The 22,911-nt window shown below is 46.4% G+C and overlaps 1 protein-coding gene across 1 annotated transcript in view; it reads right to left on the reverse strand.

Annotated features, from left to right (window-relative positions):
- Window positions 1–308: 308 nt before the first annotated feature.
- Window positions 309–22,911, reverse strand: part of LOC126522188 (probable caffeoyl-CoA O-methyltransferase 1) — a 57,244-nt gene continuing 34,641 nt past the window's right edge. The window contains exons 3-7 of the mRNA XM_072288836.1: window positions 20,220–20,325; window positions 8,524–8,642; window positions 4,420–4,474; window positions 3,002–3,135; window positions 309–542 (exon numbers count right to left, since the gene is read on the reverse strand). Coding sequence (XP_072144937.1) covers window positions 390–542; window positions 3,002–3,135; window positions 4,420–4,474; window positions 8,524–8,642; window positions 20,220–20,325 — 567 coding nt within the window. The 3' untranslated portion in view covers window positions 309–389. The remainder of the gene's footprint in view (window positions 543–3,001; window positions 3,136–4,419; window positions 4,475–8,523; window positions 8,643–20,219; window positions 20,326–22,911) is intronic.

A 22,911-nucleotide genomic window follows, 5' to 3' on the forward strand; every position in this document is an offset into this window, starting at 1 on the left:
TGGTAATTAAGTTAAACTCATGCATAGCAAAAGTATGCATGACAAACAAGTTTACTTCTGCAAAAAAATATATATATTGGTGAAGTGAAAAACTATACTCAATAGAAAACTAGGGAAGTCTAGGGAATCTGCATCAAATTTAGGGAGAACTGACTTTAGAGTTTGGCAGCACTCGTTAGGGAAGACAGCAACACCCAACCGCGATCACGAAAGTCCGCCAGGGTTTGCAAGAAAAAAAGAAAAAAGAAATGAATTCGGCACCCAACGAGGATTCGCATGGTGATTGACGTGTCTATTTCTGGGGCCGGTTTACAAGGCGGATAAAATATTTTATTGGGCATTAGGTTGTTTGTTGACGTATGTCTTTGTCAACGCTCGCACACGTTGCATCATCTTTTTCGAGCAAACGTGAGCCCGTCAGCGATGGGTAGCAGGCACACGTCTATCCGCTCGTCCTCGTGCAGTTTCTTGTTGAACGCCCGCAGTGACGTCACTTCCGATGAATTGTCGTTGGCGTCGTACACCAGGCCGCGCCACAGCACCTATCAAAATGCAGATGATCACTGTTCAAGCACACGTGTTCTCCGCAGGCACCGGCCAACCGAATTCAAGAGCACATACGCAATGAGGAGGCTCATATAACCACAATAATCAGATGCTTTTAGCGACATCGTACACCATAGGCAAACATGTTTTTTAATGCGAAGCGAACTTCGGTGCCTTTAGCGTATGCAGGGTGTTTCAGCGAACACTTTCAAAGATGTTTAAAGGTTGCCTGTGGCAGATAGCTCAATTCTAGTTTACGCGCCGGTCTACTCGAAGCGGTGGACACTACTTGCACAAAAAGTTGAAATGCAAAATCGACTAACTAGCAAGAATTCACCAATTAACTTTTAAGTTTATTATCTTATGACCCACATTGCAATTTACAAATTCTAGCAGTGGACTTTGCAAGGCAGGTCCACTTGGAACGAATTCTCGGGACGACGCCAGTTTCGAGATCTTGCAGAGAAATCCATTGGCGTTCCAGTTACTTGTGTGCTTCACTGCATGAAACGACGTTTTGTTAACAAATTGACTGGTCGAGAGCCGGTCGAGGCGCACTAACGCAGGGTCGACGTCATAGCCAGCTCTACCTGCAAAATGCTTCGCATAACTTCGATTCCCACAGCACGTGGTATCTGCATAATTTTTTACTTCGTACGGTCCAACAAGAAGCTCATTACGCTCACGATCTTATTGGATACAGGAGTTAGGGCAGCTTAGGTGCGCAAAATATTCCTTTAAAACATTATTTTCATTCATTAGGGTTAGACAGGTTGAGCATCGCTTGTCAAAATAAAGACAAGATTCTTGCTTTGAATTTCGCGGTAACCTAAGCGCCGCTTCTCCAATGACGTCACGAAATGCAAAGCATATTGGTCATATTTCGGCCATTGTAGCCCAGGAAAAGCTTCTCGAGACTTGCCAAATTGAGTGTATAGTTTCTTTAGAGCGCAGTGCAGTTCTTTCTTGCCGATGAATAACTAACTAGACCCGAGAAGGCGCTGTCAAGATCCGTGACGTACGTCACAATGAACTGGCGCTGAAAGTTCGGGGCAGCATCGATAGCCGTCTTCCGTTTTTGCTACCTTTGCTGGCTTAGCAAACCTCCTCTGGCAGAACGAGCAGCCATTTTTCTCTTGCAGAAGCTTAATTTACCATAATACAGCTTAACCTGATTATTATTCCCCTCTATGTCCCTTTAATGAATCAGGACCCTGTATTCCTGTTGGAGTCTACAGCCTGATTCTCCATTCTTGCTGCTTAAAAATAGCTTTTCTCACTTTTCTTCGAAACAAAAAAAGTGCCGCATCATCGCCTGTCGTCACCTTTAACAAGTACTACGGGATCATGAGGTCCACCTATTTAATGGAACAACGTTCGGTAATATAGGCTTGTCTGTTACTCCAACAGCAGCGTCAAAACTATCAACACAAGCCTGAGAAAAAAGAAGGTTCAAGCTGTTTTCATTACTCCATGTGCCATCGTCAGTCTCGAAGCATCAGCAACGAGCTTGAGCCGGAAGTACAGCGTGCTGCCCTGTCGCAGGGTCCCTGCCACGTTACCATGTGACAGTTTTCATCACTCGCAACTTTCTTCTTATTGAAATGAAAATCACTTTAAACTTTAAACGGTCACTTTAAAACGGTGATGGCTACTCTTTGTCACTTATTACTAACCAAAATAGTGTAAGAAACGTCACGAAATCTTAAGAACAAACGCAAAGAGTTGAGGATTTCGAAACAAGGTCCCGACATAGGATAGAGCTCATCGCTGTCGTGATATTTTGCCTATGTATCAAGGCTTCGTGTGCCTATCATTCCGCCATTTTTTTTTCGTATAACTGCACACACTTCACTCCTACCCACCGGCAATAGTTTTTCCGCGCATTAGTACAGACAATTTTGGTGTGCGTTCAAGTGCAATTGAAAAGGAGGAATTAGCTTTTCTAGCCTGTCCCCATGATTCCTCTTATCCAAGCTTCGTACTTTGGTGCTCTGTGAAATGTGGCTAGCTGAGCAAGATTACCAAAGTACAAAGTATAGACAGGTGTGAGGTATCCATGCGACCGTAGAATGGCCTCTGGCAGACTCCTTTTTCGACCCTTTGCACGTCCTTCTAGCCCATATTTAGTTTCTGGGCATGAATTTGACCTAAACCTCTCCTTCACCGGCCGACCCAGATTTGGGTCCTCTCTCTTTCTCTCTCTCTCCCTCTGTTTCTTCTAGACTGCTTTCACCCATTCATGGCTATTCAGTTGTGTTTCAGGGGGAATCATCCTAATTAAAAGAATATAAAGTAATTCCCAGGTCTCGGCATTCTTTTCAGTGATGTGATCGTGCGCTGTAGCGACATTTCCGATGACGGAACTTCTCGTGGTAGGTTGCAGTCCTCGATGCCGCGAAGGTGTATGATTCATGGAACATAGAAATACACTACGACATGCCAGCGGACTCACGTTGTCGATGGCGATGAGGCCGTTCTTCCTGACCAGCTGCAGGGCCCTCTCGTAGTAGTTGTCGTAGTTTTCTTTGTCCGCGTCGATGAACACGAAGTCGAACGTGCCCGCCTGGCCTTCGCGCAGCAGGGCGTCTGCAGCGTCGTGAAGTCGGTGGGGGGAGGGAGGGGGGAATCACCAGACGTTATCGATTATTTGCGCTTTAAAACTCGTTCACTGCGGCAGCGAACTTCCACGATTTATCACAACGCACACAGCTTTGTACAGAAGCTCTTTCATTCCGGCCTCAAGTCCTGCAAGTTTAAGTGCCGACGAGAGGGCGGTAATGGCGACGGCGGTGATCACGTGACGACGGGGACGGTGTCTCATTGATTAAAACCTGCAGTTATCTGTTTTGCTAGAGGGATACTGAGCATAAAAGCACCGAAGATTAGCTCAAATATTTGCAACGCTCACCCTTGAATCGTTGCCTTGGTAACGTGTTTTATTTCGTCGAAGAAACAGAAGGTTAGGAGAAGCGAATATGGAAGTGTTCATACAGAAGCGCTACGCGTGCCCGTCTACTGCATTTACAGTAGCATTATGTTTACAATCGTATAAAATACAGTGCCACAAACAAACTTACTGCATTTCGATTATGCACTGGTTTATTGAGTTCTGTTGTGTTCTAAGCTGTTTTTCGCGATTTATCTTTTAAGATACTTAACATCAATGTATACCGTTTCCCGCTAAGAGACCTGAGACTCTGGGCGCTGCTATACTTTTAACCACTCAATCTTTAGAAGCTCTCTCATTATTTTGCGTCTCTGATAACTCAGTGTAAAATTTAGCTCACACAGTTGTTTTTTTTCTTTTCTCAATTTCTACATCTCCATTTTTTTAACCACTAAGGAAATAGCGGGAGGAAGAGTATAGAAGCCATGACGATAACGGTGTCAGTGAACGCCCGCCGTTGATACGCCACCGCAAGCTAAAGCTTCGCAGCTGTCGCCGGCATGGCGCGCCGCAGCACCAGCCGTACCGTGCCGCAATTTCAGAGTTTCCTAGAACCTACTACAAAACATGTTTGTTCGGCAACAATTCAACCAACAGGGGCATTGTGCTTGTATTTTTTTTTTTTTTTTGTTAGCAGTTTTGTCCTTTACTCATGCTGCTGCTGTTTCTTTTTGAAATCCAGGTGTATCCCGTGCTTGCCTTACATGGTACGTTCACAGAAGTCGCGTGCTAAGCCTCTCACATCTAAATAAATGTATCGAATAATTTTTAGTGCACAGATAAATAAATACAATTTAGTAACGCGTGACCGCTAAAGCTAGATCTTATTTATTCAGCGCTTCCAGCTACTAGGACAACAGGTGACGCCCCTTGTGAACGCACGTCGCGGTGGTAACAATATAACGGACCTCTCAGAAACTCACCTAAGGATTCAACTGCCGGTCCAAACCTCAGTTCCACCTTGTCCTCCACACCGGCCTGGAGAAAAGAAATAAATAAAAGCGTCACCGTGTGATTCGGTGCACCTAAGTACATGAGGGGTGACTTTAGGGATAGCATGGTGCAAAGATAAACCGCCTAATGAAGCTGTTTAACTGCGTGCATGAAAGTAACAAATTACATCGACATTCAATCTACTTGTGAAGTATTCAAGCATTAAGGAGACGTTGCTGACGTTATGACCCGCGAGAACTCTGCGCATGCGCTGAGGCGGTTAATTACTTGTGTTCTAGCTTTCCCGGTTAGAATAACAAACGTCGTTTTCTTGCGGGTGTTCGCCTTGATTTATTCAAATAAAAACTACGAGAAGGATATTTATTGACACTCCAATAGTGACGACTACTCCTTTTTACTTAATATAGCAATTGTAGTAAGAAAACGTTCTAAGATATAAAGAAACGTCACGCGTTCAGATGACCTAGAGAATATAAGTGCTCGAAGTAAACAGTTGCACCCCGGAGTATACCGAGTTGGGGACATGTACACGAGTTCACGACGTGGTGCGAGATGAGCAGGCGCAGATTGGGGAAAACGTACGCATCACATAATACATGTAGAGATACAACACTCAAGAGCAATCTCTATCGCACAAGACGCACAAAGATAATTATCTAAACAAGACAATTATCTAAAAAAAATAGGACAGAAGCACACAAGAATATGGAGGCTTGAAGTGATCAACAGTGTTCAAGCGAGGAATGTCGATGCAGCGAAGGATTCGGCAGAGGAACTATAGTCTTCGTCAGGGCAGTCACTGGTCCCCTTAGCAGCGTATGACACACACATGTGTATGACACACATTTCCGAAAACAAGCGCACATAAATAAAAATGGTGACGTTGATTGCGCCTATTCTACAGATCACCTGTAGTACAAGTTTATTACCGATGTTTCTTCAGAGACATTTTTAGGCGCGCTTATTGCATTTCCCTGTGCCTTTCCCCTGCCCTAGCATATGGCTGTGTTTTCGTGTTACCTTTTTTATTGCGATAGCAATTATACGGATACCCAAGGCTCACTTTCACCGTCGTCGCGCTGAGTACTCACTATAGTCTAAGTGCGAGGAGACTGAGCGGCTCGTACACCGTGTGTGCTGCGAGTGCGAGGGCGAGAATGCATGGGCCAGTGGAGAATGACGTTGGCTTGATGAGCACCGCCTTCCCGCACACACGAAGCTGGAGGTCACGTGATCAAGTGCGCACTAGGGGAGGGCGAGTACGTGCACGGGTTAGGTGAACAGCCGTCTCCTTCACTAACCTGTTCGTGTAGGCGCATGGCGTCCGCGCGGTTGAGCGCATACGCGGCCCACGCGCCGAATCTTCGAGGTAATCTGAGGGCGGGCGCAAAAGCCGAGGGCGAGCCGAGATGGCTGGTGACTTCGTGCGCACTGTGTTCCCGCCGCCTAGTGTTGGAGGTAGCGTATAATATCAGCTTTCCGAGACGCAAGAAGAGGCAGCACGAGGCGATCGCTTCACGCGGCCGGCGCTCTTTGTGACACCGACTGGTCGTGGTCAGCGAGTGAAAGATCTGTTCATGTTTGCCATTGCGCACGTGACACCATGCTTGGCGACTTAATTACTAAGCGTCTGTTTACTGCAATTTATAACGCCGATAAATCTACGAACCTCCGTTCGTGTATTTGCTTAATACTCCGCTATCGTTAGCGATGCCTCACGTTTTGGGTGAGACTACGACATTTTTTAGCCTGTAAGCGAATGTTCGCTGCAGTTTATACAGCCTAAAATACTACGAACCTTACTTCCTGTAATTGCCTAATACCTCGGTATTGCTACCAATCCTTCGTCTTTCGGGAGAAGCTGCAACATTTTTTTAGTATTATTGACATGATAGGAGGTTTTGGCATACAACTATGAGCGACTGCTAATTCTAGACTCTTGAACAGATGTTGCAATTGCACATGTCGATTTGTGCAATTATGAACGTAGTTAATTTAGAAAACGAGTAGAAGAACATTTATTACACACAGAACGACATTTCGGCTTCATAGCTTTCTGCTTCGACGGCCGCGTAACTGTGTGTGTGTTCGGAAATTAACGCATAGTAGGGGAAAAGGCGAACTGCTTCTAAAGCAAAAATATAATTCTCTTCCTTCACGTCGTATGGCACAGAATGTTCGTGAGCGGCTCGAAAGATCTCTAAATCGGCGTTTCAAACCATCGACAGCTGGCGGTCATTTTTGCTTTGTACTTCGACAATCGCGAAAACTTTGGAGCGCGTTCAAATGTCACCTTCTGGGTGGAAAAAGACGAAAATATAGCTCTCCTCCTTCACGTCCAATAGCACATTGTGCCCGTGAGCGGCATGGAAAGTCTCGAAAGCGACGGTTCAAACCATCGTTAGCGGACTAACGATGCCCAGTGGGCGCGGTACGCAAAGAGTTAGAACGAAGCCCACACTCATATGTTTACATTTAACTGATGAACGGCCACTGAGGTGTAATTTTCCGACAGCAAACTGCGGTTTTGTGAGTGTCACTCCTGTAAGTAGCACCTTGCGTTCAGTTGCACTGCAGCTTGAAACATTCAGAAGCTGCTGAACGTGGGATCGCCTTACGAGGGATGTCCTTGAAACAGGTCAAGCGCCATAAATGGGCACTAAAGAAAAACATTTATGTGTTCTGTATAAATAAATTAGCCATTTGAAATATTGAAATATTCCCCTAGAGGCTTGACAAGCCAGAAATCAAAGATTAAATAAAAACCAGTTGAGACGTCGCCTTGGAATTCCCAAACTAGCACGCCGTGTTGTCACGAATTTGGCGGCGTCTGCTCAATCGTAGTTATTTTTCTTTTATCGCAAAAGCTCTCACGTTGTATTCTAAAAGATCCAAAGACTGAATTTTGCGAGCTTAAAGAACCTTTGCTGGTCTACACCAAAAATAATTTGAAATTTCTAACGCCACACTACGCACCAGCGCTGGCGTTTCGGAGCGCACTTCAAGCAATCGGTCTTTGACCTTCATTATCGCTTCTAGTAATCAACCAGCGCCGGTATCCAAGTGTGACGTCACGGATTTCAAAGCATTCTTCTCGCATTGTGGCAGTTGGGGCTCCGTGGAAACTTTCTATGATCAGCCGCGGGATCGTTTAGAATACAATGTAGCTCACCTTAACCGATGAAAACTTAACTAGGCCCGCGCAGGCGTCGTCGAAATCTGTGACGTCATGGTGAACTGGTGCTCGAACTCTAAGACGGCGGCGCCAGCCGTTGTCCTTACTTTTTTACGTCTTTTCTTGCTTATCGAGACTGCTGACGGGGTAAGAGCGACCTCACTTGGTATTGCTGAAGTTTAGTTTATTAGTACAGCAGAAAACATTTTCCTGTTTGTGTTACCTTAAAAAACTCGAAACTGCGTGAACTGCGTCCGTCGTTTCCGTTAGGTCGTCGTCGTTACCGTGTCGTCGTGCCAACATGTCATCCTCAGCTTCGCCTTCGCCGAAAAAAAAGAGAGCTTTAAACGTCAACGCGGCTAGAACTCATGCCCGTGCGTCAATGTGCATCTGGCAACCGTGCATCATGCAGGTCATCAGTTTTCTGTTATTTTCCTGGCATCTATTACAAATGGGACACAAAAATTTGACTCGACATCCCGGCCCTGCGAAAGTTGATCTCCAGCGAAGCTGTTGCAAAACCACCACTACAACTGCTGAGGGAGCTATGCAATGCTTTATTGGTGGTTCGGATGTTCGTTTCGAGCTTGTTCTTTATCACATGTGCCGTTCTGTGCGTTGTATGGGCGATTTCAATGAATGTATGCACTGTTCGTTTCACTTTGCTAAACGCTTGTAGCCTCTGCCTTACGGGGGTATGAGCCACCGCAATTTTTGCTTGCTGTCACAAAGAGTTATACGAAAACCTTATAATTTCACGGAAGTCCCTTTCTCGCTGCCACTGGCGCATAAAATCGACGCGACAAGGCGTCACACAAACACTGTATAGCGTTACGGCTATAAGTCAAGATGTTTTCGGCGTGGCCGCGCGAATGCAGTCAAAAGTGAACACACGTACTTCCTTCCAGTGTGGCCTGCCAACGTTGACCAGGCCCTCGTGCAGGTCCAGCGCCACCACCTTCCCATCCGGAGGCAGAGCCAGCGCGGCGGCCACGGCACTGCAGCCGGTGAAGGTGCCTGTACAGAACGCGCGTATGCGTGCTCGAGCTTTGTGGCAGTTTCCTACAATAATTACTCGAGTGGAAACTCTGGCACTGCGATTGTTCAGCTGTCGTGGGAATTATGTATAGTACTGGCATTTGTCTATTGTACGTGATTTTGGCTTCAGAGGCCCTGGTATAGCGCCATTTATTACCCTTCATTTTTACTAAATTTACAAGCACTCGCGGTCTTTCTGCGCACGTGCGTAATTACTGCAAATTGTTGCATTTATAACGCAACATTTTGTCGACAGTGATCGACTTGCAAAGTCCCAGAGCCGTTTGAAATAATGGCTAAGTTTAGGCAAAGCGCCACGTGCTGAATACCAACATTTCCGTGCTGGCTGAACCGCCCTACTTCTCCCGTAGACGTTTGCGCCAGAGTTAGCTCTGATAATTATTGTGGGCCTGTCTATGGTTTATGGTTCACGGAAATGGAGATCTCGCAGTTTTTTTTTTTTTCGGAAGATGCGCCATAAGTACTATATCTAAAAAGAACTCCCAGCGTTTCTTTCAGGCATGGCGTATGCGGGCGCAGGCGTAACGATCTCGCGTCACGTGATGGCTGGGCTGATAACATTGTCAAAAAGTGTGTCATGGGGTCAATCGGAAACCATATGAAGTCCATTTTGTCTAGTGTACGTCCCAGCGCAGGCATTCAGTCACACCGAGTTTAGTCCACACTGATCCGGAAGCGGTAAAGTTAGCGTGAAGTGGCACTGTTGAACACTATCACCAATGTCAGATGAAAAAGTATGCGCCAGTTTACGCGGAAGGATGAGTGGTGTGTGTGCGTGTGTGCGTGTGTCTCTCTGTGTGTGTATGTTTGCTCCGCCATGTACGCATGGCGTATCTTTCAACGTGTTAGTAAAAGTTATTGTCATAGCTATGCGTTTAGGCTATGTGGCCAAAGAAAACACTATGTCACGTCAGAGTGCCTTCTTAAAATAAAGCAAGCCGGTAACTATTACTGAGAGATGAAGCGTGATACGGCCAGAAGATGGTGCACAAGTGAAACACCGGTGTCAACACTTTTATCGCCATCCCAAAGTACAGCTACATCACCAGTTATTCTGAACAATTGGCCGAACCTAGTAATTGCTGATACGAAAATAAATGCAACATGTGGATAATTATGTAGAGAGGGAGAGAGACATTCTTTAATGAGTGCTGGACATGATTGCGTGGCCATACACCTAAAATACTACTTCCGGTGAGACTATTGATGCTCGAAATGACCACCTCATAGGCATCGCACACTCACACGCGGTATGTCCAAGTAACAAGCACAAGCATGCACAGTAACAAGCATCTTGAGTATGTGGTTCAAGCTAATGTCCACGAGGTAGACCAAAAGCGCCTTTGTTGCGCGCAGAACTGTAGCAGCGCTGCCCCAAGAATAGGACACACCTCCAAAGAACTGCCATGCAGCAATGGTGTTTCCGAAACTTGCCTTAAATTAAAGCTTCGTGTATTTCTCGTGAACCAGCCATTGAAAACACAGTGTTGAACAGCTGGTTCAGTTTGCCCTCGGGAAGTTTGAGCCTACCTTGAACCTGCGCGAACGGATAGGCCTAACCGAGCCAACGAGTTCGTCCTCCCACTAATAGCGGTCCTGGACTATAAGTAAGCTAAGACGAAGGAAAGTGTTCTTTAAAAAAATAAATTATGGTGTCTTACGTGCCAAAACCACGATCTGATTATGGGTCACGGCGTAGTGAGGGACTCCGGAATAATTTGGACCGCCTGGGGTTCTTTGCTGTTCACCTGAATCCAAGTACACAGGTGTTCTCGCATTTTGTCCCCATCGAAATGCCGCCTCCCTGGCCTGTATTCGATCCCGCGACCATGTGCTTAGCAACCCAGCACCTCAGCCACTGACCAACCACGGCGGGTGGAAATTGTTCTTAATGCGACTAGCATACTTAGCCTACTTCCCCCACTTTGGCCTGCTGCTTTATTGATGCGAAAGCATCAAGTGGCCCATTGAGCTAGAAAGTCGGCGGCGTCTGTAGCAGTGAAAGGCGGCACCTAAATTCCCATTGGATGCAATGCCACGTACACGAGCGCGCCTCGACGGAGCAGAGTGGGCGAAAGGGAACAGCTGCTGCCCTGTTGCGGGAGGGGAGAGGGCATCGCCGCGACGCCACGTCACCCTCGCTCTCACTCTCGGAAGGCGGCGCGTGGTCCTTATCTGTCTCTCTGGACCTTACGGGGTTTAGCCTCTACGCGCCTGCCGGCCTTGGTGGCCGCTGCTGCTTCCTCGGTCTCTCGTCGCGCAGGACATCGGTGGCATGCGGCGTTTACATCGCAGGCTGCTGCTGCTGGCTGGATCAGGCAGCACGTGCGACCCGAGCGATACCACTATATGGCACATGACTCGCAGCGCAAAACTCGAAGAACCGCCCAGGAGCGTCCAATTGGACTTTAATGCTTTCGCATTCTCAACTCATATGAAATGCCTATAGGTGTCCTCGGATTTCTTTTATTGCGAACATCCCCACATGCTAAGTGGTAGCCTGTGCAAATGACAAAATCGAACCATTTGCGATCAAAGCGTTCTCGCGATTTCTGCCACTCGGCCGTGTGAATGCACCAGGCGAGTCATTTGTCATGTGCGTTCTGTGCAATTTGTGTGGTTCCCGACGAGACCTCTGCTACTGTTCTTTTTTATTCTGGCGGCCAAATACAGTCCACGTGAAGCCTTAAAATGGCTGGACGACAAAGCGCTCGCAGAAGATAAAATATTGGGGCCCTAGCGGCCTTAGACTCGACTGTCATCTGCACAGACAGCGACTAGCCCTTCGGCGCTCTTTGGGGACTGGGCTTTGTGGCTAACATAGAAGTATCTGCTTGAACATATTCATTAATCTTTAGAGTAAAATGAGTTGCTTGACATTGAGGGAAACCACGAAATTTATCCTTGTAGAGATGTCATTCGATTTTGGTGAATGAAATAGCCGTGAATGGCGCGCGTTCCAAAAAAAAAAAATAAACCTTTGCAGATATAACGTATAAGTCTGATGCCCAGCTGAATGTGCCAATATTTCCCGTAGAAGTGTTCACCTATGATGGTTTATTCCAATAAAATAGAAAAAAAGCAAGGACATCTTATCATACAACAAAGCTATAGCCAACTGAAAATAAATTAAGAATGTCAGAACGGGCAACATAGACGCTGCTGCATTAGGATAAATAATTCGCAAAAGTGGCAACCTCAATTTATACCAGTGACCGCACCGGCAACTATAGTGAGCTTGTAAAGGACAGACAGACAATGAACTTTTATTGAGGTCCTGAGGGACTCAGCGGCGAGCCGGGGGCTCGCCGCTGGCTGCTTCTATGTCAGAATCGGGAGGCCAAGCCTCTCCGCTCTTTCACGGGCCCTCTGGACGGCCATGGACTGGAGCTTGAGCTCCGTACTAGATATGGCCTCGTCCCTGTGCCGTTCGCTGGTGAGGGACGTATCCCGTAACGCAGGACACTGCCAGAGCATATGAGATAGAGTGCTAACCTCCTTCCCACAATCCGGGCACTGAGGGTAAAGGAATGGCTGTATTTATTTTCAGGAGACGCTATCGAGCACTGGAAATACACCTTTTGGCCAGACAGCTTTCAAACAATGGCGCATTGTCTGATGCGTCACTGTTTGATGGTGCAGTGCAGCGCAAAAAATTCCTCATTGAAAAAAAAAGGGGGGAACTATAGAATAACAAAACACTCTATTTTTGTTTCTTTCAGTGGAAAGCTTGCCACTTCCGTTCCCAAATTTCACTCTCCACTCCGAAACGAAAGCATAGCTCGCGTACGACTGCAGATGTTGTGCTCATTCGCTGAACAATAAGTTAAGCATTTAGTTCATGATAACTTGGTGAAAAGCTAGCAGGATGAAAATAACGTATATGTGCGTACGGGACTGCAATTGGCACAGGTGCGCATCTAACATATACGTATGTATGAGGGGAGGCTAAAAAACGGGAACACATGTGCTACGATGCTTCAGCGAAAACATGGAGTGATTCTTTAAAAGTTTGAACTACAGATAAAGCAATGTATATTTAGGTGAAGCTTATTTTTGGGGGCTTGAAATTCATCGGCTTGCTGGAATTTTTTTAACTTTTTTTAATATTTGGGCTACCCCATTCTTGGTCTACTGAGTATTCTTGGTCTATTGGGTATACTTGGCCAATCCCCAAGAATGGCTACCCTCTCATCAATGGGAGAAGGAAGACGAAGTGCTTCTCTTGTGGAACACATCTAGCCCATCTCTGTGCTTTTCTGGATTTCTCACTGCACTTATTGTGGGGTCTACCGCCCCCTACATCGCGGTGATGGATGTACAACACCCCGAGGACGCTCCCGGTTCCCGTTCACCGGTGGACATCGCTTCGAGGAAGCGAGAATATACATCGAGCGATAGCGAGGACGCAGAGCTGTACTCCTCATTAGCTGACGAGTTCTCGGAAGACAGCTTTCGACTTGTCCAGTACCGCAAGGCCAAATGAAGAATTCTCAACGCATCTTCAGCGTCAACTTCGACTACCGTGAAAACTGCGCCTTAACGATGGCCTTACTCCATCCTGTTTGCGCCACAGAACGCTACTGACAACCTACGCGTCCTCAATAGGCAAGCACTCTTCGTGTATATAGAAAAAACTGTGCCGAACGAGATCAAGTATGTCAGGATAAACACTGGGAAAAACATCCTGGCAATCGATGTGATGAACCGGAGGGCGCTGAACCTACTACAACATGTAACGCAGCTGGGTAACATCAAGGTCCGTTCCATCGTGCCAGCGAATAGTGCCAAATAACAGGAGTCATCTATGACATTGACAATGAAATACCTACCGCAGACCTCCCAGTTCTCATAAAACCAGCAAGTGAACACAACGTCATTGTGCATCTTGGTCGCCTCGGTAACACACGTTGTGTGAGGATAACGTTCAAAAGTGACTGTCTTACATCCTACGTGAAGGCTCGCCACTTTCGCCACCAGGTTCGACCATTTATTCCAAGACCAATGCAATGCTTCAACTGTCAGAAGATTGGCCATGTGAAAGGTGTTTGCAGAAATTCCACAGTGTGCCTTCGATGCGGCGAACCCCACTCAGTAGACAACCCTAGCGCAACCACGTTACAGTGACCTAACTGTCAGGGTGTCAGGGTGCGCCTCTTCCAAAGACTGTCCCCAGATCAACAAAGAGATCACCATACTTGAACAAATGGCGAGACAGCTTTACCGACAAAGAGGCCACTGTGAAAGTCCAGCGAAGACGACGTCACCATCGCAGATCCTCACCACGGAAAATATCAACTTTTCAAGAAAAGTTTACTCGTCAAGCAGCACCGTCAGCGGAAGTTTCCAGCACCCCAAACACCGATGTTGGAAGGGAGAAAACTGCCAGATCTCTCTCTACAAACGAATCACCGCCACTTACGCGTACACGACCGGCAGAAGAACCACAGAAGCCGCTCCCAGTAGAGCAAGGTGCTGTATCCGAGGAGTTGCGGAAATTATATGAGCAAGTGGTAGCTGTTCTTAGGCCTTTAATGAATGTCATTCACGTGTTGCTAAACAGCATGCACATACCGTCTGCCAGAAGTGCGCTTCAAGTACTGGACGCTCTGAGTCCGGTGCTGGCAACCCTTGAGTAGATCATGGCTCCCCAGTCACTGTCTTTCAGGAATGAGGTCCGACAAGCGGCTATTTTTCCGTGGAATGCCCGCAGACTCACAGGGCGCATTTCGGATTTTCGTCGCATATGTATACCAATATGTTTCCCATTATCGTCATTTGCGAGCCGAAGTTATCGAACACGATCAGGCTTTCTGGATAGGAATCGTTTATGTCATCAACTGTTGATGAAAACAGTAAGGTTTTGGTGTTTATTCGCCGTGACCTCACTTACATTCATCAGCCTGTGCCACCTAATGACGATAATAATATATATGTCTCACAATAAAGAGAATTTTACCTTTACTGTTGTGGGCGCTTACCTATCTCCGTCAGGTTGATTTGGTCGCAAAAGACTACGAGACATCCTTTCCTCAACTCCCGATCCGTGGGTCATTATTGGAGATTTTAACGCTCATCATAAACTCTGGGGAAGTTCGAAGATCAACGCGAGAGGCGCAGTTCTGGTATCTTTCGCCTCCGGTAATGAACTTTGGCTGTTGAATGATGTTGTTGAATGCTGTTGTCCCACGTTTCTACGTGCCTCCACATACAGCAGCCGTCTTGACTTGGATTTTGTCTCACGAAGCCTTGTCAGACGTGCTGGGTGGTTTGCGGACATAGAGACGCACGGAAGCGACCATATCACCACGTACGTCAAGACCAGATGATTGTCCCCTTCCAAAATACGAGATACGATCCAAAGAGTGGACTGGACTAAATTTCAGTCTATCATGGAAGAATACTGCGAAGCCAATCCATCTTTCGAGTTGGAAGAGGCAATCAAAAGCACGGTGCAAGACACTGCGTGCCCCTTTACCTGCTCTTCGAAACTGACGGAATTTTATGTGGAGCTAAAACGACATGGAGCAATCCGACGACGTGCTGGATGAAGGTACCAACGCGTGAAGGCAATGGACGATTTACGGACCGCCAGACGCACGCAAAAGAAGATCCAGCGCCGGTTAGACAATCTCGAATCGCAACATTGGACTGCCTTCTGTGAGTGGCTAGATCCACGCAAGCCTTTATCGCAACTATGGAGAACGGTGCGTGGTCTCCGCACCCCCCCCCCCCCCCCTACAGCGCTTCCCATTCAAGGCTCTAGCCCTCTCTCAAAAGAGACCGTAGATTGATGTGGCAGAGCTGTCCTGCGCCAGATTAATCGGGCAACTCACAACATTCCACCGCTTTCCATCAGTTGTCCGCCTACACGTGATCACTGCGTGGATCTAAAACCCTCAACCAACGAACTTAAGGTAGCATTAGCTTCGTTTGTACGTAGATCAGCGCCAGGACCTGATTGAATTTCCTGCTGAGCTCCGTGTCACCTGAATTAGCGAGCGTGAGTTGTTCTCTTTGAGCTGTACAATGAATCTTGGCGAGATGGCACGCTACCAATAAGCTGGAAGACAAGTCGCCTTGTTCCACTGCTGAAGCCTGGCAAGTCGCCGTTGGGCCTCTCATCATATCGCCCGATCGCTTTGGGAAGCTGTGTGGGCAAAGTAATGAAGAGGGGGGGGTCCTAGGACGCCTTGGGTGGTACTCGGAGTACCACAACACCTACCCAGATACCATGGCGGGCTTTCGGCATGGTCGATAATCGATCAATAACGCCGTTGACCTGGTCACCTACGCTCAGCATGAGAAATGCCGTAAGCGTGTCTGCGCTTCTTTGTTCTTCGGCGTCAAAGGGGCGTATGACAACGTTACCCATGAAGCTGTCCTCTCTGCTCTCGAAGAGGTAGGAGGGGGTGGTCGGATGTTTCAATGTATACGGAGCTATCTCTCCATACGATCATTTTTTGTAAGCACCAAGGAAGGCCAAAGTTCTCTACATTATAGCTACCGCGGCGTCCCCCAGGGTGGTGTACGTACCCCGTATTATTTAATCTAACCCTAGTTGCTCTCCTTGAGCACGTGTCAAGCACAGTCATGCTATCAATGTACGCGGATGACATATGCATATAGCCGTTTGCAGTGCCGCGCCTACAGTTGCGAACGAGAATTCAGAGAGCTGCCACCCAAACTGCTATCTACCTCCGTAATCGAGGTCTAGAAATTTCCTCCAAGAAATGCGCACTAGTGTCATTTACGCGTAAACCCCTGACAAACTACAGCGCAATGATAAATGGCCAAATAATACCATATGTTCGAGCTTACAAGTTTCTAGATGTCATAATCGACAGGGACTTGTCATGGAGCCCTCACCTATCATACGTGAAAAAATGGTTGACAGGCATCTGCCACCTGTTCAAGTTTTTCACTGGCAAGACTTGGGGAATGTCGACAAGTGATATGCTACAATTATACAAGCTGCCTTTTCTCTGCATTCTGTGGTGCAGATTGCCAGCAATAACCAACACAGGCAAAATCAATCTACGCACAATACAAAGTGATCTCATAGCAAGCTATTCAACAATGTATCACAGGGTCTCCCTTGACTGTCACTGTCACTGTCACACTGTCAGCAACATTCACGCAATCACTATCCACTGGTCGCATCCCTCAAGAATGACGAGCAGCTGAAATCATTCTATTGTTTAAGTCCGTCGAATGCTCCTCGTCGCTTAATTGGATACCGACCAATATCATTAACCAGCTCCATTGCAAACTTATTGAACAGATTACTCATTCGCAAGGCATCAACTGTCTCGAACATCACAGTTCATTATTTAAATACCAGCACGGCTATAGAAAAGGCTAATCTTATCACACAAAGCTCGCTGGATTTGTTCGCGATTTGTATTCATCTGTTGACGGCGGATTCCAGATTGACGCCGTATTCCTACACTTCTCCAAAGCTTTGGATTGTGTGCCTCATTACAGATTTCTGGCCAAACATGCAGAGCTTAATATTCATCCACATGTTTTTTAACGTGACTAACAGGTTTGTTGGCATCTAGATAACAGTACACCTCTGCTAACAACCTTAACTCTACCTTTAGTCACGTACCCGCCGCGGTGGCTCAACGGATATGGTGTTGTGCTGCCAAGAACGAGGTCGCGGGATCGAATCCCGGCCACGGCGGCCGCATTTCGATGGGGGCGAAATGCGAAAACACCCGTGTGCTTAGATTTAGGTGCACGTTAAAGAAACCGAGGTGGTCGAAATTTCCGGAGTCCTCCACTACGGCGTGCCTCATAATCAGAAAGTGGTTTTTGGCACGTAAAACCCCATAATTTTTTAACTGTGTTTTATCGCGCATTAGGCTTTTTGCCAACGATTGTGCTCTTTATCCTCAGCATTTCTTGTGAAAATAATTATGTGACACTTCAAAATTATTTAGACACAATTAACACATAGTGTAAGTCCTGGTTAATGCCCATAAATCTCAATAACACAAAGTTCATTAAACAAATCACGAAGCCAAACGAGGCACTCAAAGCTCCACTTCGTGTCATCTAGAACGTAAGAGTGTTGAGCTCGTCTGAACCGTTAAGCATCCAGGCGTTCATTTGCATTAGGCCTTCACGTGGAATCGTCTAATTTGCTCCGCCCCTGCAGCTGCTAATAGCTCCCTCGGCATCACCAAACGCAACCTAAAGCCCGCTCCTGCTGACATACACAAACTCGCTTACACTATACTAATCCTCTCCAGCTCCAATACGCATCGGCAATTTGGAATGCGGGTCAGCCATATATCGTTAACGACAATGAATCAGAGCAAAACCGGGCAGCTTGTTTAATATTTATTCATCTTACACTAGCGCTTCATCATTAAAAGCACGTACCTATTTACAAGCGCTATTCCTTCGCCGCAAATCAGCATGTCATTGCCCGCTTCACAAAGTTTATCATCCAAATTATCTTCATGGCGATTTCTTTCAGTCCCCGCCTGTCGTCTCTCCACACCATCTCAATGTGAAGCGCATGCCGTGCCTCGCGTTAGATTATGCCGGCTCTCTTATACCGCGCACTATCACTGAGTAGAACAGCTTGCCTTCTGATATTGCCACTGAACCTGACCATCTAAAATTTCACGACACGTTACACACTGTTGATTAGTTGCCTTTTAATTAGCTTTTTGTTTGTTGTGAGTCGTCATTATATCATTCAACTAATACCGTAGTTCATGTGAACTTGCATATTTTCGCCGTACAATTGCGCTCCGTGCGTGGCCTTTCTACAGCGAAGCTGTTTATGGCTAGGGTTACGTGAAACTTTCATGTGTGCGAGCAAAAACTATCATCATCAGCAACTGTTCGCGCCTTCGTCGTGGTCTTCTTCTACGGCTGGGTCCAATAGCGCACATCATGCCAGCGTTCCCATACTGCCCCTCCCTCTGCGAAGGCGCTGACGGCACTGGCCCACTGCCAGTTGATGCAGTGATTTCGGACTCAAATTCCTTGCGTCAGTATATCGCGAAATGAAGACACGAATGTATATAAGGAATGTGTATAACGAATGTATAACATGAATGAGAGCGAACGTATAAAAATAAATGTATGTGCGTACCTTTCGTCACGATGACCGCCGATCAAGGCAATAAATGTGTTCGTACCTTCAAATTCTGTGTCACGTCTTTCTCGTGTGCTACGCAGCTTCGCTGGTCATCCGTCATCAGAGTGGAATGACTCGTAGATTTTTTTATGCGCTTAGTGTTTCGTGCAAGCCGCACTTTGTTATCGCTTCGATAATCAACGCGAGACTCTCCAGTGTGCCTTAAATAGACTGGATGACAGGCCATTTACGGAAGCGAAGATCTTGGGGGCCTGGGCTCATAGTTCATTGGCCCAGAAAGCAGTTCGAGTGCTTTTTCGCTACCTGAGGGAAACAGACTTGAGTGCCAGACTGTAGACATCCTATACCTAAGTTCTCTCTCTCCCTCTTTCACTCCCCATTCCCCTCCCCACGTGTAGGGTAGCAAACTGGACTCAGTCTAGTTAACCTCCCTGCCTTTCTGTCTTCCCTTCTCTCTCTCTCCCCCCCCCGCACTTTGTTAGCATACTTTTGTTCTGAAGTTCGTCTTGTTTCCGACTGCTAGTTGGTAAACACTTTAGTGTTTGTACTGCCCACTTTATGTAATACCCGAAACTGCATGAGGGTCTTTGAAGGTACTGTGAACAAGATTTTAACATAAATTTGTTTTAGACTTTTGTTTTATTTCTCTTTCTTTCAGAATTTGTTACTCATGTTGCTCATTTTTATACCTAGTTCATGTTATCAAAATATCTAATAATTGTATTTATTTTTTTTATTTTCTGTCTTTGTAGGGTGCATGTGTGTGTTGTATTTCCATCTGTTTAGCCACCCTGCAAAGTTCTTAGCGACAATATTGCAATATTCATTAAAAAAATCGTTCGACGACACCTGAGGCACAGCTAGGACTGGGCGCGTAGTCAAGCGAAAATAATGCAAATGTACGCCTAAGAGGAAGTCAATTGCTTGGTATAATATGAGTGAGTGCTGAAGGCTTTCTTTTTCTACTGAAGATTGATTTTAACGCCACCTCGTTCCTGTCACGTGGTATCGCAAAGATTGCAAAATGATCAACCCATGGCGACAAGAGTCCTCAAAGTGCTGCATTCATTTCTCACTGCGACCAAATGTGTTTTCTCTTGTGCCTAAAACACAAAGCGGCTACAACCCCCCCCCCCCCCCCTTGGTGCTTTGGCATGCTGCAAGAAGGCACGCTTCATCCCCGTCTTCCTTCCTTCCATGCGCGAGGTCAAGTCACCGTTCTCAGCTCACTTTAGCACGCGTTATCTCACGCCCACGGCATACGGCGCGCGGCCACGATGTTATCGCACTTAGACTTTATATGGAACGTCACGGCGACGCCAGCGACGGAAATGCTCCTGGAGTGTCTACGTAATTGCTATGGCAATAAAATTGCACGTACCGCGTCAACTGGCGCTTGACGCGTGACTCACCTATTTCGAGGTACTTTTTAGCCGACATTGTTTTGAGTAGGATCTGGAAGAACTGCAGCTGGCAGCTGTCCCCCAACATGGAGCCGTACACGTGACTCTTGGTGATCTGCAACAAGCGACGTGCCGCAGGACGCTGTAAGTTGTGGGCCTAGCTTTCCTTGACTCGTCAAGAAAAATACCGGTACGTGAAAGAAAAACGTACAGTCAAAGGAAAACCAAGTAAATTCGACATAAAAACTGTACACCAAGTACTATTATGCGGACGAAGAACTAACTAGGTCGATCATAATCACTCTTCGGCTCATTAATGTTAAAGTGGAGGGATGTGTGGGTTTGGTGTGGGTGTGCTTACATATGTATGCAGACGTGTGCGTCCATGCGTCTGTATAAGCGTTGCACACTTGAGTAAATCTATCTTGGCCGTTTCTTCGTAATATCAAATAAGCATCGCAAATGCTTGAAGTAAATCTTCCTCACAGGCACGTACCCAGGATTTTTTTTCGGGGGGGGCCCACCACCTCCATCATCATCATCATCATCATCATCATCATCATCATCATCATCATCATCATCAGCCTGTTCTTTGTCCACTGCAGGACGAAGGCCTCTCCCTGCGATCTCCAATTACCCCTGTCCTGCGCCAACCGATTCCAACTAGCGCCCACGAATTTCCTAATTTCATCGCTCCACCTAGTGTTTTGTCGTCCTCGATTGCGTTTCCCTTCTCTTGGTATCCATTCTGTAACCCTAATGGTCCAACGGTTATCTAACCAGCGCATTACATGACCTGCCCAGCTACATTTCTTCCTCTTGATGTCAATTAGAATATCGTCTATACCCGTTCGCTCTCTGATCCAAACCGCTCTCTTTCTCTCTCAACGTTATGCCTAGCAATCTTCGTTCGATCGCTCTTTGCGCGGTCCTTAACTTGCTCTGAAGTCTCTGTCCCATATGTCAGCACTGGCAAAATGCACTGATTGTACACCTTCCTTTTCAATGATAATGGTAAGCTTCCAGTCAACAGCTGGCAATGTCTGCCGTATGCGATCCAACCTATTTCTATTCTTCTGTGAATTTCCTTCTCATGATCAGGGTTCCCTGTGATTAATTGACCTAGGTACACGTACTCCTTCACAGTCTCTAGTGGCTGACTGGCGATCCTGATCTCTTGTTCCTTTGCCCGGCTATTTATCATTATCTTAATCTTCTGCATATTAATATTCAACCCCACTCTTACACTCTCTTTGTTAAGGTCGCCAATCATTTGTTGTAACTCGTCTGCATTGTTGTTGAATAGAACAATGTCATCGGCAAACCGAAGGTTGCTGAGATATTCGCCGTCGATCTTCGCTCCTAAGCCTTCCCAGTTTCATAGCTTGAATTCTAAGCACGCAGTGAATAAATAGCTTTGGAGAAATTGTGTCTCCCTGTCTGACCCCTATCTCTATAGGTATCTCCCTGCTTTTCTTGTGTAGAATTAAGGTAGCTGTAGAACCTCTGTAGATATTCTTACGCGAAGGACGAGTCAGTAAGACGAGAAACTATTTACAGATTATATTTACAACAACGGTTGCAGCGCTGACCGGTTAGATTCACAGCGCGAGCCCAGTTCGTTCTTCCTTCTCTTTTCTGGAGTGATGGCGCCTATGCGCCTCGTTCAAACAAACAAATACCACACGCATGTAGCAATATTTTCCAAGTTTTTCACGTAAGCGTTCTGTACTCCTTGATTACGTAGTGCCTCTACGATTGCTGGTATCTCTACTGAATCAACTGCATTTTCGTAATCTATATAAGCCACATAGAGAGGCTTATTGTACTCTGCAGATTTCGCGATAACCTGATTGATGACATGGATGTGATCCATTGTAAAGTATCTCTTCCTGAAGCCAGCCTGTTCCCTTGGTTGACAAAATCCAGTGTTGCCCTAATTCTATTGGAGATTATTTTGGTAAATATCTTATATAATACTGGGAGCAAGATAATGGTCCTATAATTTTTCAATTCTTTAACGTCTGCTTTTTTGTAGATTAGTATAATGTCTGCATTCTTCCAATTTTCTGGGACTCTTGCAGTCGATAGACACTTCGTATAAAGAGCCGCCAGTTTTCCAATCATTATGTCTCCTCCATCTTTGATTAAATCGACTGTTATTCCACCTTCTCCTCCCGCTCTTCATCGTTTCATGTCTTGCAGGGCCCTTCTGACCTCATCGCTAGTTGTAGGAGAGTTTCTGTATCCTGTTCATTACTGTGCCTAAGTGAGGTATCGTGACTCCTCTGGGTACTGTATACAGGTCAGCTTAGAATTTTTCCGCTGCTTTTACTATATCTTCGAGATTGCTAATGATATTATCCTTCTTATCTTTTAGTGCATACATCACGGTTTGTCCTATGCCAGGTTTCTTTTTTACTGATTTCAGGCTGCGTTCATTTTTTACGGCTTCTTCAGTCTTTCTCATGTTATAGTTTCGAATATCAGTTATTTTCGCCTTGTTGATCAGTTTTGACAGTTCCGTGAATTGCGTAACGCTGTGCGACCGCCAGTCCCATACAACCGCGTAGAGCGCAGGACTCTGCGATTCTAGACGTACTGCGCTCACCGCGAAAGGTTAGAAAAACACCCACATAAGCACAGCAGAGAAGCGGCTACGTGAGGTGGTTCGACCGATAACTGTAGAAGCGTCATTCAA

The sequence above is a fragment of the Dermacentor andersoni genome, chromosome 6, assembly GCF_023375885.2.
Source record: "Dermacentor andersoni chromosome 6, qqDerAnde1_hic_scaffold, whole genome shotgun sequence".
NCBI classification, from domain to species: Eukaryota; Metazoa; Arthropoda; class Arachnida; order Ixodida; family Ixodidae; genus Dermacentor; species Dermacentor andersoni.